Here is a 14,312-nt window from a genome sequence, read left to right on the forward strand (position 1 = left end):
TAATAGAGGTAATTAAAGCTCATACCTCACTGGTGATATAGACCGAGACAGACAAATTGGCAATCATAAAGTGAGATGTGACAAATGTACAGTTTGGATTACAGTGAATTACTCACCAATGCAGGCATGAACTCTGACGGACAGCTGTGTTCGAAGAATAACGCTGTGTTTCTTGCCTCTTCTGATAAGAAAAAAGAAAAATGGAGAGAAAGAGAAATGTTACTGGACATTAAGCCATGTATGAGTATTTAAATATGCTTGTGTGCGTGCATGCGTGCGTGTGTGCGTGTATGTGTGCTTGAGTGTGTGTATGTGTATGTGTGTGTGTGTGTGTGTGTGTGTGTGGGGGGGGGTACACATGCAACTGTATCAAGATATAGAAGCCGAATGTCTCTCTGAATCTGAGGCAGCCATCAAAATGCCAGAGGCAGGCAAGTGCTGACAAGAATATATATCTGAATAGCTACTGTGCAAAGGCGCAAAATTATGACAAATTATACCGTTCAGTCCTATTCAAACCGTTCTATATTTGCAGATTGAACACATGAGGGAACAGGTCGCGGAACACAACAGGGGAAAGGCCTCCATAGGTGAAGATGAAGGATGGGAGCAACTCCTCCTCCCAGTGTTAATGGAGATATGCCAAGACCCCATCACCATCCTGTCGACAACAATGCACCCCAATTCTATTAAATTGTGAAAGTGAATGTGAGAGCAGAGTAGTTTGTAGGATCATTTGGCAACTTAGAAGTCCACACTCTAATTTCTTTACAAAGTTTGATACACAATTTGCCTTTTTAAAGGATAAGGCTGCCATTAGTCTATGTTTATCTTAGTGGAGACAAATCCCATGAAAAGATCAAAACCAAAAATGCGTTAGTCCATCTCTCAACGTTTTCTTACTTCCCTACCCTGTCTGTGGCAGCCAGCCTCAAGCTCAATTGATACAACTAAAGATGCAAATCTTTAAAAATTAGTCACAGATATTTATTTATTTTAAAAAAAGCTCACACATTTGCTTAAACAGTTGGGCAATGTGGTTTTAACCAATGTTACTCTGACAGGATTAAACAGTTAATTACTGGTGACAGCCGTGGATTATAATATTTGCAGCGTTAGTGGGTATTTATGTCAGTGGGACAGTCTATGTGGGATTGACTCAAAATGAACTATACTACTCAAATTCATTGTAATATAGGACCGAGTCGTTTTTTTTTTTTTTGGACAATAATGACAGAAATAACATATATCAGGCTCACACTGCAAGTTCAATACTTGACTGTGGGATTGTTGAAAATAAGAAAAAATACAGAATATGATCAGCCTTATACTTTAGGTGTTTTTCAGTCAGTCATAATTAAACATGTCTGCCTGTTTGCATCCCACATGTGAACAAACCTATAACAACATAAGAAGAAGATAATGACACAGATCTAGTTTTAGTGTTGTCTCAATTCATTTGACAGAGAAAGGACTTCAATCAAGAGGATTTCACTCTCGTGTTTTGAATTCTGGTGGTTGGGGCCACCCTTTTGTTTACATTTTGGATCACATAGTGTGCCTTTAACCTCCCTCCTAGCTAAAGAAGCCTCAAACAAACCCAGTAGACACAACTGTGGACAAGAGCATAGCAGGTAGAGTTGCGCGACAACCCCCCTTCTAATTCGGCTCTCTGACAAATAGGCTTTTATCCTGCATGCACAAAGGCTGTGTGATTGTTCAGGCTGGCTCAGTGCCAGCAACAGACTGTTACTCTTAGTGACAATCAGGCAGCCGTGGGTCTGACACAGAGGGTAAAGCCTATCAGCACAGAAGGCAGATCATACTGCTGCCTCACCATAAACAAGCAGCATAACTGCACAACTGCTCCAGACAGATATCTTTCCTGCCCCGACCAGTCAGTGGGAGACTGTACTGACATGCACACCAGCAGATTAGGGGAAATCTGTATATGCTATCTATTTATCAAATATAATATCCACCAACAAGCGGAGGTGACACAGGAGCAACATCTGTCAACATGGACCTTCGCTGGTGAGATGAGACGGCAAACAAGAACTTAATCCTCTGTGATGCTGTTGAGGCAAATGGGTAACCAGAGCCATTTTGTCACGAAAGTCTGCTTTGTCTCTGCTTGGCTGCAACAGTATCCCTGTGCTTAACCAAGACCTGAGGCTACATAGGCCAACATGCACATTATCAAATTAAACAAATGTGCATGGAATATATAAGTGAGGTTTTCAGAACCCCTAACCAATTAAACATGAAATTTAAACACTCCCACAGACAGTGCTGCAGGCCTGTAAAGGGTGGAGCCCAAAGTTACAGAAAAATGATAACTATAAAGAGCCAGATTACAAATTGGCTACATGTTGGGATATAATACCCACTGGATTCCCTAGTCCTCTTTTGGACTTGTGTGTATTCCTCTTTGCCAGAATGTTCTGGTTTCTTCCAGTGGTGGTACTGTATAATCAACTTAAGCCAAGCTCCTATTAAATCTGATTCATCATGCTTCTGAAATACCTTTGTTGCTACCATTTGAATAACCATGACTATTCTTAATAATATCATAAAAAGAATAAACTTGACCATTACCCAAAACAATTACTTCTTACTTACGTCTTACCTCCCGACCATTACCCAAAGCAATTGGTCTTTTTACTTAAAATCATAAATGTGTTATTCATCATTCTCACTTTGCCTATCAAATGTTGCAAACAGGAATGCAGCTGTGAGAATGCAACAACTTTCCTGCCAATTCTATACCCCACATTATTTTCTTCTCTATTTGTCTCCATTCTCCCATCCCTGCTCTGTTGTACAGCACCCTCATAAAGCTCTGTCTTAATCCTAATATCCATAGCAGCAGCAACTGGACCAGTGGATACCTGCCAGTCCATTCTCTCTGGCTTTATCTAAGGGAGCATTACTGGCACTGTTTATAAAACAACACAAAATGTGTACCCACAGAAGGTGTACACACATACTTGGAATACAGTAAAGCCAGTTCCTCTCCTCGAAGACCAATTAATGCCAGACAAGAAGGCCCCACGGAGATTTACTGACTCAGCACTTTCTTGGTGAACACCCCTGCTTGAGAGACTCCTGCATCAGTGTCTACAGAGGGACCCACAGAGCCTGAGTGAGCCATGGGGGTTAAGGAGGCTGAAGAATCAGGCAGAGAGACAGGGCTCATTTCCATCAGAGGAGGCCGCTTTACTAACCATTGACCAAGTCTCACACACTCAAGACACACAACCACATACACTGAACAATCACCAAGCTGTTCTATTCTGTCAATAATACCCGTTAACTGCTCTGCAAACGCAGAAGGGGCAACTGGTGTTTCATTTCCCTCCTTGAAGTTTAAGCTGTACTGTGTGTTTGACAATTCCTCTGTTTTTTTTTTCTCCTCAAATGAAATCTTGTGTACTGTGAGCGTCTACTAAACAATGTCCAAGTGGGTCAGAAAAAAATGAAAATACTGAAAGCGGAGCTGTCCTAAGAGAGATGAGAGGAGATGATCAGAAACTCTGAATAGTTGAGGCAGGAACATTTGGATTTTAATATGCTCGACTTCTAACTGGTTGTCGAACGCATCAAGAACACTCAATAAAGCCAAGAAAGGCATATTTAGCACAACACTGTTGTCTTTCAGATGTGCTTAATATGAACCAGGGCAGTAAAATGCTAAAAAGTGTCTTCTTATGTGCTGCATCAGCTACACATTTCACACGCTGAATCAATTATGCCAACAATAACAACGCTTCATGTCATTTTCTTAAGACAAGCTAGGGAATATGTCATTGAGGACTTACAACTTTATTAATCATCTGCCATTTAATGTTACATATTTGAGCAAAAACAATGTCAAGCCCAACGCATAACTCAACACATGAGTTCAATGCAACATTTCTCCTACAACATCAGACCCCTAGAACGCTCCCCTGAAACACTACAGGATCTCACTCTTCAATCCATGTAATCCACAAAAATATTCAAGGGCTATAAATGTCTGTAAACACATATCAGGCCATCTGATCCTAACTTTGTCCCATAGCCTACTCCATCTTGGCTCAGGACTACAAATACAGGAAATTGTGTGTCAATCAATCCATTACAGCTAGAAAACTAAATTACACAGTGACTACCTTAAACTGTGCAGATCTGTCTGAGGAGCACATGTCTGGGCTATATGATCAGTTTATAACTGAGTGAGACTGCATCAGAGATGCGACAGGGGATTTATGAGTCACAATCGCCTATAGCTGAGCTTCAAACACGGTGTGGAAGTGATTATGGCCCTTAAGCTCCCGTGACATGGATATCTCCTGGCATTGCAGCGCTCTGTCAGAAGATCATACTTTAATCTGTTTGTAAAGACACTAGGTATGACACAGGCGCCTCAGGAATGTAACCTGTCAGTAATATCAATTACAGATGGATTTAATGGCCAATGATCTGGAAAGTTAAGGAACTCAGGCAGTATGTACTATTCTCTTTCCAAAGGTGGGTTGCTAGGCTTAAAGCAAAAAAAACATTAAAGCACCATTTTGCTTGTTAACTGGAGTTAATGCAACTGTGTTTTTTTGACATCAACTTGTACATTCTTTTCTGTAGGTTAAATGTTTTGGAGTTGGAGACTGCTGTTGACAGATCTGCAGTAATAGGAGGGTGAAAACAGAAATGAAATGGAAAAGTAAAGGTGGAATGGCTCATCAGACCATTTATTAGCTTAATAATCATCAAATCAACAACACCGCAGCAGTGGGGGATGTAATCCTGGGCACATCAGCACCATAAAAAGCCAGCAAGCAGAACTGCCTTATTTTTTACAAAATACAGTAATTGGCTAACCACCTTCACCCCCAGCCTCCTCAGACAACACTGTGTGGGTTTAATGACACACATCCATACCAGCCTGTGCCAGCTGGCAAGACCCGGGCCCTGGCAGGCTCGGTCTTCTACGAGAGAAGAAGCGGACCACTTTAACCTCACAGCTCTCAATAGCCTCCCATAAGCTCCTAACAATTTCAGATGGAACTGGGAAAGAACGGGACTCTCAACGTCCAATAGAAACACCAAGCCAGAGAGCAGCTTATGAATTCCAAGTTAGACAAATAAACCCATACATGTTTGTGGTTCAGTCGACCAGGAGCTCTCATGCCAACCTTTGGTTTGTGATCATCTAAAAGTGGGCGGCACATGAATGATATATCAACATACTCCACAGTACATGAAAAAACATATGGAGTCAATAAAGTAACTGGCCAAAGAACGTGTATGAAACAGAAACGAAACACAATTTTAAACCTTTTTCTTCGTCATCCAGGTCTAAGAGTTATGTTGAAACAAAGCCCCATTTAACTCCATATTACAGGGAAACAATGCAGCTAAATTAGAAGCTGAGAGTTGTGTGTTGGTGGTTGTACAATTGTGTTTTAGCAACTTTAATGAGAGCAGTGAGGTAACATTCAATAGAGATGAGGGTGATTACTCATGAGACTCGTCTACACCTCATAATTGGTTTAGATGACATCACTGCTGCCACTGGGCCAGAGAGGCCAGGTATTTTAAGGGACATGAATGGATGAATGCCATGGAAACTCTGACACATTTAGTCTCTTAAAAAAGGGCACTAACGCCACCACAAAACTGATAAAATATATCAATGGCCAAAATCAGCATCACACATTATCAAAATTATGATTTTATTTTCTTAGATCTTTCAATAGAACAAATACTATAATTGATAAATTACATTTCCTGAGCCAATGAGATTGTTAAGACACTTGGTGACTGATTCACAGAGGAATTAGTGCAGCTAGCTATTAATACTGATATTAAACTTATTTTTCCTCTAGAATGTCAAAGTGCTGAAAGATTTCTGAAACTGAGAGTCCCTCAGGTGAGGTAAAGCCTGCCTGCTCTTCGACAGACCCAAGCACCTCCTGAGAGCAGCTTTTGAGCACAGGAGAGCTCAATCAGCTGAGGCCCGGAAAAGGGATTATTTGAATTCATCCTGGAACAAAATAGGTATCATTATGATTCAAATCACTGTAATAGAATCACATTAGGCAAAGGAATATAACAAGCAGAATACGTATCCCCATAGCCAAGGAATTAAATAATAATCTTTTCCCTCTTATCTCAGCTACATTTTTTTGTGTCTCTCTCGAAAAACAGTAATCACTTGTACTGATTATGTCTGACTGTTGAGGCAGAAAAAATATTTGTGTTAAAAAAAAAAAAGACAGATTGTTGTAATCAAAACTTCAAGTCGGTTACTCTTGTATAAAGCATATAATAACAATGATAAATGTTGTGTCTGGTAAATAATAGCTAAATGGAACACAAGACCATGAACAATCTATTCCTGGACAATCAGAGCCTGGCAACTAAACATACAGTATCAACCTGCCAGTGCCAGCCCCTCTTGTGTTTTCAATCTGAATCTTTTGAAGTGCAAAGAATATATGACCAACTTTAGTGCAGTGATAGAGAATGTTTTTCATTTCAGCACATTGTGTACATGCAATGTTTTGCTTTTGAAGTTTGGTGCTAGTGAAGGAAAAGCTAAGAGAGAGACAGAGGTTATCGTTATCTTACCCTCCTTCCTCCTGAAATCCCTCCAGTTCATCCCTCTGCTCTGCCAGGGTCGACTCCAGGTCCAGGTAGCTGCCATTGTGGGACAGCTGAAGGGCACAGTCATCAGGCTGGACAGGAAGAAGACACAGTTAAACCTTGATTTGTCTTCAACCCTCTAAAGGTCATGTCATGTACACTTTACACATGTAAAGAATGCTAAACATTAAGTAAGTAGTAGATTTAGGAGTTTATTAATGGCCTGCTGTACCAAATATTGGTACTTTTTGGTACACTAATTCTCAGAATCAGTGTAGGAAAAAAAAACATTTGGGGGGCAACTGTTTAAAAAGTCGGGGCATTTAGAAAATGTTGATGGCACTTTAAAAAAATAGTAATTAGTGAATAAAGTTGCTGTTTCTTAATGTGAAATGAATCCAGATCAAAATGCATACAGTAATTACCACGATGCTAACTCTAGTAAAAAAAAGCATACTATTGCTATTACCGGTGCAGTTATATGCAACAGCGCTTTTTGTGTTTTAGAGACAAAATATTTATATTTATTCAAAATCTTGGGAGCAATTTTTGCCCCTTAATCACATTTTCTAGGGGCATTCTGAGATTTATTGGCGCAGTTTTGCCCTTTGCCTCCCTTCATTTCTGACAATGCTCAGAACCCACACATTACTACAGCTAAACATGTAAAAATAAATTGGAGACTCTGTACCTTGTTACAACCATGACCATGTATGGTATCAAAATTAAGCACAGTCAACCTTTTCAAAGCTGTGAAGGAGAAAATCTATCTACAGAAGTTTAATGTTTTTTTAAATGGCATAGAGCTCTGGAGAGGTTGGTTTGCAGAAGGATGACTGTGTTGAATGTCTATGTTTCAAGCAAAATATAAGTTCATAACCACATGCATATTAATCACGATGTGGTAAGACTTTTATTCTTTAAATCACAGCAGCAGTTGCAACAACAAGACTGCTCATGTTAGTTATGGTGGTATTATACAAAACATAACTTTGTTCTTTTTAATAGGTCAATGGGCAAATGCATAGTGTATGAGGTTTATGTCTAGTCGGCAGTGGATCATAGAAAGTTATTTTATCAGCTCCTGTCTGCGCTCTACAATGACAGGCATGGCAAGGTTGGAGAGAAGTCCTACAGATTTGGCAGTCTGGTGCCTCTTATCTGTTGGCTCTCCCTGTCTGATAAGTGATAAACTATCATCACACAAGATGATTTTGCAGAGGAGGTATGATTTGTCTGGTCTTGAATAGTTGTCAACAGCTGACTGTGGTCAAGGAGATGAGGAATGAGTCTGTGTCTGTTCACTTGTCTGGTTGACCTCCAAATTGGAGATATTAACCTATTTATATTCAAAGTCTGACGGCTCCACGGGACAGCGGCTCCAGCGGTGAAGCAGAGGACGGGAAAACAAATACCATTACTGGAGGGCAAACACATGACTTAAGCGAAGAGAGTGGCACTGCTCTGCTCCATCAACAGCCAGGGTATCTAAACAACCGTATACTGTACAGTCCATAAATATACGGAACTCAGTATATTTGTCTTCTCTTGTCAGCCCACATTGAGGGCTTTGTAAACTGGCAAAGGCTATGATGCAAATGACTATTTACACATTCCAAAAAAGCAGACTGCGAGATTCTTTTCTCTTACAAGAAGAGCAACGCAGGTAAACATACTGTATATGTAACATGTAAAACCATGTGTTTTTTAAATCAGACTGGTTATTGCAAGGTCTGATGCCGTTCAATTTCCTCCCACATATGACAGTAACTTAATTAAACGTGAAGGAGAAAGGCTGGGAAAGACATTATGGGTCTGATGGCTTTGATCTGATCAGCCACTCTGTTTGTATTACTGCATTGCAGCACTCAAGGACTGTGTCATATTTGAGAAGTGAAACAAAACATGTGGTTGGTTAGGATAACTCTCACTCTTCCTCCAACTCTCTCGCTCCCTCTCTTTGACTCTGAGCTGTCTTGTTTGCTTCCCATGTATGGTAGACCAAAGGATTATTGGTAATATAATAGTCATAGAGATTATAGGCCTGAACATCTTCATTTTGAAAGACTAGAGATGAGGCGAAGCACAATGCTGATGCAGTAACCATACACTGAAAACTTTAGTTTCTCAGTAGATCCTAATTCTACCTAAGGCAAGTGATTAAGCCTTAGTTAGATTGTTGTTGATGTCCTTACAGTACGTAAGAGAGAAAGGGAGACTGGTAGGCAAACAAACAAAGCTATACTGTACACAGGCAAAGGAGGGAAGCAAGTGCTTCTCCAGATTACAGGACAGATTCTGGACGGACAGGAAATCCAGGCATAAGGGCCAAAATTAGGCCCACTATTTTTATGCCTATGGACTGACATGCCTTTAAAAATAATGAGTGTGACAGTAATATTAAAAATGTAGCATGAAGGAGAAGACACACTAAATCATATAGGCTGACCAGTGGCTGGGGACTAAATAATGTGTTTGACACTGAACCACACAAAGGAAAACTTGTTTGTATTCAGGGATTAATTAGTTTAGTTTATTCATTCATTCATTTTCACTTGCTTGTGTCACATATTTGGTGTACTGCACCTGCCAGTGATTTCTTGCCATGTAACCATCTGGAACCATTTTCATTTAAAGAAGTCTGAGATTTCTAGTCACTCTTCTTTAGTTTCTCTCTAAGGTGTTCTTGATCACTGCTAATTCTAACTATCACTTCTTCTGTTTCTTTAAAAAAAAATACTGCAAGCTGAAAAAATATCACTTATAATACTGAGAAGTATAATACTGAAAAGATCAAATATTTTGCAAGTGTAAGAGCTTTTGTGAATTGGGTACACATACTGTCACATCAATCAGATTTATTATTACAGTATTTTCTTTTTACTCTTTTTGCATGTACCAGTTATTTAAATTATACTTTTGGTACTTGTGGATTGGATAAAAGGGCAAACAAATGTTGGTTCTCTTTCAGTTTTACGCTCTGTATCACAACCTGAAATAGACAAAACATTGGGCTGAATTTGCAGCCGTAGCCAGTAATTAGCTGTGGAACCAAGAAATGCGATTTCCCCCACAAGGTTTTGACTCGCAGACCAAAAGCGGAAAAGCCAAAGTGAACAATGCAAGTCTGCCATTTATCAGTCCCCATCTGTACATCCTTCTACTCATCCATGTATTCACATATCCATCCTCCAACTGGTGTCACTTTAGAATTCCATTATATAATCGACCTGGATTACTGATAACAAGTGTTGCTATGTATAACCGCGCCAGGTTGATGCACATAAATGGCCCTTAATCCAGGAACAGTACTACCAGATTATCAGTAGCAGTGACTTCCTTAGCTGTCCCCCGCCCAGGCCTTGAACCCACGGTGGCCTGTGATGGCCAAGTCCAGAAAAGTTACCACAAGTGCTCTGCTCTCACACTGAGGTCTGGCCTCTCCCTTCAACCACCATACTGTGGTCCACTGACCAGGGAGGCAGTTAAAGCAGAAAGAGCTAAAAATAAAACATGCAATTTCCAATTTAAAACTGCTATCTCACTCCAAATGTCTTTGGAATGAGATAACATATATTGTGTGGAAGTTGCACATTTGAAACTCAATAGCCTAACGTTGTATTTTACATAGTTTTACAGTTTGTGCAAATGCTAACCCGGTATTAGCCAACCTTACACATCTATGTCTGTAAACTACACCATACTCTAAATCAAACGAGAGGAATTACAGTAAGCCACTCTAAAAGCTTAGTTTGTTTGATAAAGGTAAGGATGATATTTGTGGTCTTTCTCCAAAGGCAAGTGATTTATAACTCATTAAGACACACTCGATGCATGAAACAGAAACCACAACAGCAATCTTACATTTCTGTCAAGCATGCAAGGATGAGTCTGTCCACGGATGCTGCATTCTTCTGAAAGGAGCCCTCTGCTGAGACAACCCTCCAAAAATGCAGAGACCAGCAAAACCTCAACTCTGCATAACAATGTGTAAAAGAATTCAAAGGAGCTCTGACAGGCATGAAGGAGGAACTGTATTTTACAGCATTTAACATAACTTCTCATTATGGGACTCTGTAATTTCTTAGGGGGAAAAAACGGACCAAAAATTGAAATTGGTAAAGTGAGAGTCCATTCTCCAAGACATAGCCACATTTTCCCTCCCTTGAATACTGCTTTGCAATCCGATGCCAGGCCTCAAGGCCACCAAGCCGCAAACTACAAAACATTGATCTATTGATTTACAATGACATTACCAGCATATTTGGAGTAACTCCAGCAAATTCTGAACAGCCCCCACCTCCCCATTTGTCATTTGACACGGATAATGCATTATTCATGTAGAATAAAAAGGCTGAGTCAGGTAATGACTAGTCATACTTTCCATCTACAGAAGCAACAGAAAAGCTTGCTTATAAATGAGATGCTACAGCTATAAATGGTAAGGATGAATATTGGTTTCTTTATCACAAACACCCGATTACAAGTGTGACATTTCCATTATAACTCTTACATACTGCATTATAATGCATGGTGGCATGGCATTTTCCAAAAGGCCACAGGGTGAAAAACTGACAAAGTGCATCTGCTGTCCTGACAAAGCTGTCGTAGCTACACAACAAGCATTTACAGTTTGAATCCTTGTTGTTGTAAAATATAATCCTTGGTCATAACGGCTTTTGATGTTTGAACCTCAAACAGTTACTGGTAATTGATGTTTGACTTTGTACAGCATCATAGCCACAGTGCCACCTCATGTACAAAACCAATACAACACACACAAACACACAAACACACACACATAAACAACAACTGCACACACATATACAGATCACCCCTCTTGAGACTGCAGACTGAAACTGACAGGAACAGCCCAGAGACAGCATATGCTTGCTGTTTTGACTCCCTCGGCACCATGTGTTAGCAGCGTGCTATTTATACCAGATTGACCTGCTACATTGAGACGGAGCTCAAAGACAACAGACTTGCTGCCAAAGGCTTTTACAGGGTCGCACCAGAGTCACTTCTTCAAACTTTTGAGGGTGTGAGTCAGAGAGCTGTGGTGACAGTCTTGTCAATCACCTGATCACCTTTTTTATGAAAAGCACAAGGGCTGCTCCTTCAAGTTACTGCTTACCACAAATGCCCATATCTCACTAACCAGGCACTGCAGAGCCTACCACGGGTACTCCCTCTCTGTCTAGTTTGCGGTCCAGCTGGCCTACTGCTAAACTGAGACCAGTCGACTGTGCAAAGTACATCAGCTCTTTGTTTGTGTTTTTAATTCTGCCCGCTTCCCTCTCCTCTCTCAAACAGTGGAAAGCATTCCCATCCCATCCTGCTGGTCAGACTGAGTGGGCTGCAGAATGAGAGCCAGGCTTGTGGTGATCCACAGCATCCTGAGGCTTCCGTGACTTATCTTACCAGCTCTACTCAAACAAGATGGAGTACCATTGATCTGACAGAATGAAGGAAGACCCTAATTAACTTTCTATTTACACGACTTCCCAGATGGACTAAGATGAATACTCAATAAAAGACTCAACCTCAGATGCTATGGCCCCTTTGCTTTGTTTAAATGTGAAGGTCGGTAGATGAGGCCTTTAGAAAATGTGTTTGGATGCACATAATCTAATCAGAAGGCAGAAACAGTTATTTCTCAAGAGATATAGCGTTCAGAGGCCTCTAAAAGAAAAAGAAACTAGAAAATGGGCTTCAGGTTTACATTATTTGTCAATGGCTTTCTTTAGGAAACTTAAACAAGGCAATTTACACCATACCAAAGTGGAGCATTCAGTTATTTTGAGCTGCTCAAAACTGGCTGTGCAGTTCTGGATTTTTAGCAAGCAAAACAATGTGTACCGTTTCACCTCTTCAGGCAGTTAGGACTAAATGAAGGCCGATGAGATGCAGCAGCTGACCAACCACAACAATGTGGCGGTACAGCAAAATGCACTCTGCTTTTGACTAAGAAAATGACAGCCAAAAAGGTAAGCACAAAACAAAATGATGGAAACGTGTTGTGTTTAGATACACATGGATTCAGTAGTTGTGTTGAGATCAGATGGTTGTAAATTTAAATCCACAGATCTAGGACAATCCGGTGGGGAATTACCCTATGGAGCTTCCATCCATCATTAACTGACCAACTGGGCATTTGACCCCCTCTAACTCCAATTGGGGCTGTGTGAAGTGACAATAGCAGAAGAGCTTTCCTACATGGACTTCAAGCCTGCCCATTCATGGCTGGCACAGACAAATGCAAAGTTGTCTCCTTTTCCATGAAAAATAATTTTAAACATTTTTTTCAGCTTAAGACAAGAAACACCCAACTGAAAGTTGAGGGAAGGTTAATAGTAAACAAACAACCATTATTGATAAATTTAGTATATAACATTTGCATTACTTGTTTTCTTTGTTTCTTTTGTCTTACACATTTTTTTGAAAGATCTCCCTAAGTCTAGCTAACACGAGAAACAGGTCTAAATGATGGGATTAGTGTTGTGGTTGAGGTAAACATTAACAGATTCCTGCCCCTCAGCAAAATAATGGGTGTCTTCATCATTTCAACATTACCTAAAGCCACTAAATATTCCATAATGTCATTATATAGGCATATCTTACTGACACTGTGCATGCAATGCCTGAATGCATGTTGATGCTCCATCAGCATCCCATAACAGCAAGCTGCTTCAAGTCACCAGCTCTATAATGGTCCATTAGGTTTGTTTGGTAGTAACCACATCAACATGTCCAAGCTAATTATTAGTTGAGCATTTTGTAGGTGTTAACTTTGCACTAAGCTCATTTAAAGAGACATGAACAAAAACAAAATCAAGACATTAATAAGTATACTGCATAGCCTACCTTATGCGGGGCTTTAAGAAGCCTGTGGACTCCAGCAATCTGATTTATCAGAGGAATATCTTCCCTGAAAGTGTACAGAGGTGGCCTGGTGGGCTCGGGGAAATTGGTGCTGTTAAATGGATCAGTATCATCTAAGAACTGTACCCGGCATATAAACGTGGCCATGATGCATCCATGCAAGGCGATTTAGATAATGAAAATATTGGATGCGACACCACAGCCTCTGACAGACAGGCGGGCAGCGAACTACCGGCAGGTCTTCTGCAGTAGCAAAATCCTGCACCCTCTGTTATCCTTGGACCTTCTCCATTCGCGTCACGCAGCGCAGAGGACTCAGGACAGTGAACACAACAGCCCAGAAGTAAATATCCAGGGTACCTCGTTGGGAGATACAGTTAGTCAGTGCGGTGTGGAAATGAGCGGGGCTGCAGTATCCATGGGCACAGCGGGCGTCAGAGGTGCAGGAGGCAGACTGCGGACGGGACTGCTACACTTGGCGCCTGGTCTGTGAGAGCGATGGGAAGCGGCTCCCTCCTCAAGCATAAACTCTGCCAGGGGACACAGCAGCCAGACACCAGCCGGCCGACTCAGCTCATATTACAGGCGCAATGGCGGCCTCCAGTGGTCAATATGAGAAGCACAAACAAAAAACGCTGCACCCGACAACCGCAGCGCGCGATGTCATCAGTTAAAACCTGACAAACATATTGTACGTAACATGAAATAGATAGTAGACAGAGCTACTCCATATAGCATAAATATAGATGACAGACCGTCAGACCGTCAGACAGACAGACAGACAGATAGATAGATAGATA

The 14,312-nt window shown here is 40.8% G+C and overlaps 1 protein-coding gene across 1 annotated transcript in view; it reads right to left on the minus strand.

Moving 5' to 3' along the window:
- Positions 1-14,038, minus strand: part of fhod3b (formin homology 2 domain containing 3b) — an 89,814-nt gene extending 75,776 nt beyond the window's left edge. The window contains exons 1-3 of the mRNA XM_039805293.1: positions 13,495-14,038; positions 6,613-6,719; positions 117-181 (exon numbers count right to left, since the gene is read on the minus strand). Coding sequence (XP_039661227.1) covers positions 117-181; positions 6,613-6,719; positions 13,495-13,659 — 337 coding nt within the window. The 5' untranslated portion in view covers positions 13,660-14,038. The remainder of the gene's footprint in view (positions 1-116; positions 182-6,612; positions 6,720-13,494) is intronic.
- Positions 14,039-14,312: the final 274 nt, after the last annotated feature.

The sequence above is a fragment of the Perca fluviatilis genome, chromosome 7, assembly GCF_010015445.1.
Source record: "Perca fluviatilis chromosome 7, GENO_Pfluv_1.0, whole genome shotgun sequence".
Lineage (NCBI taxonomy): Eukaryota > Metazoa > Chordata > Actinopteri > Perciformes > Percidae > Perca > Perca fluviatilis.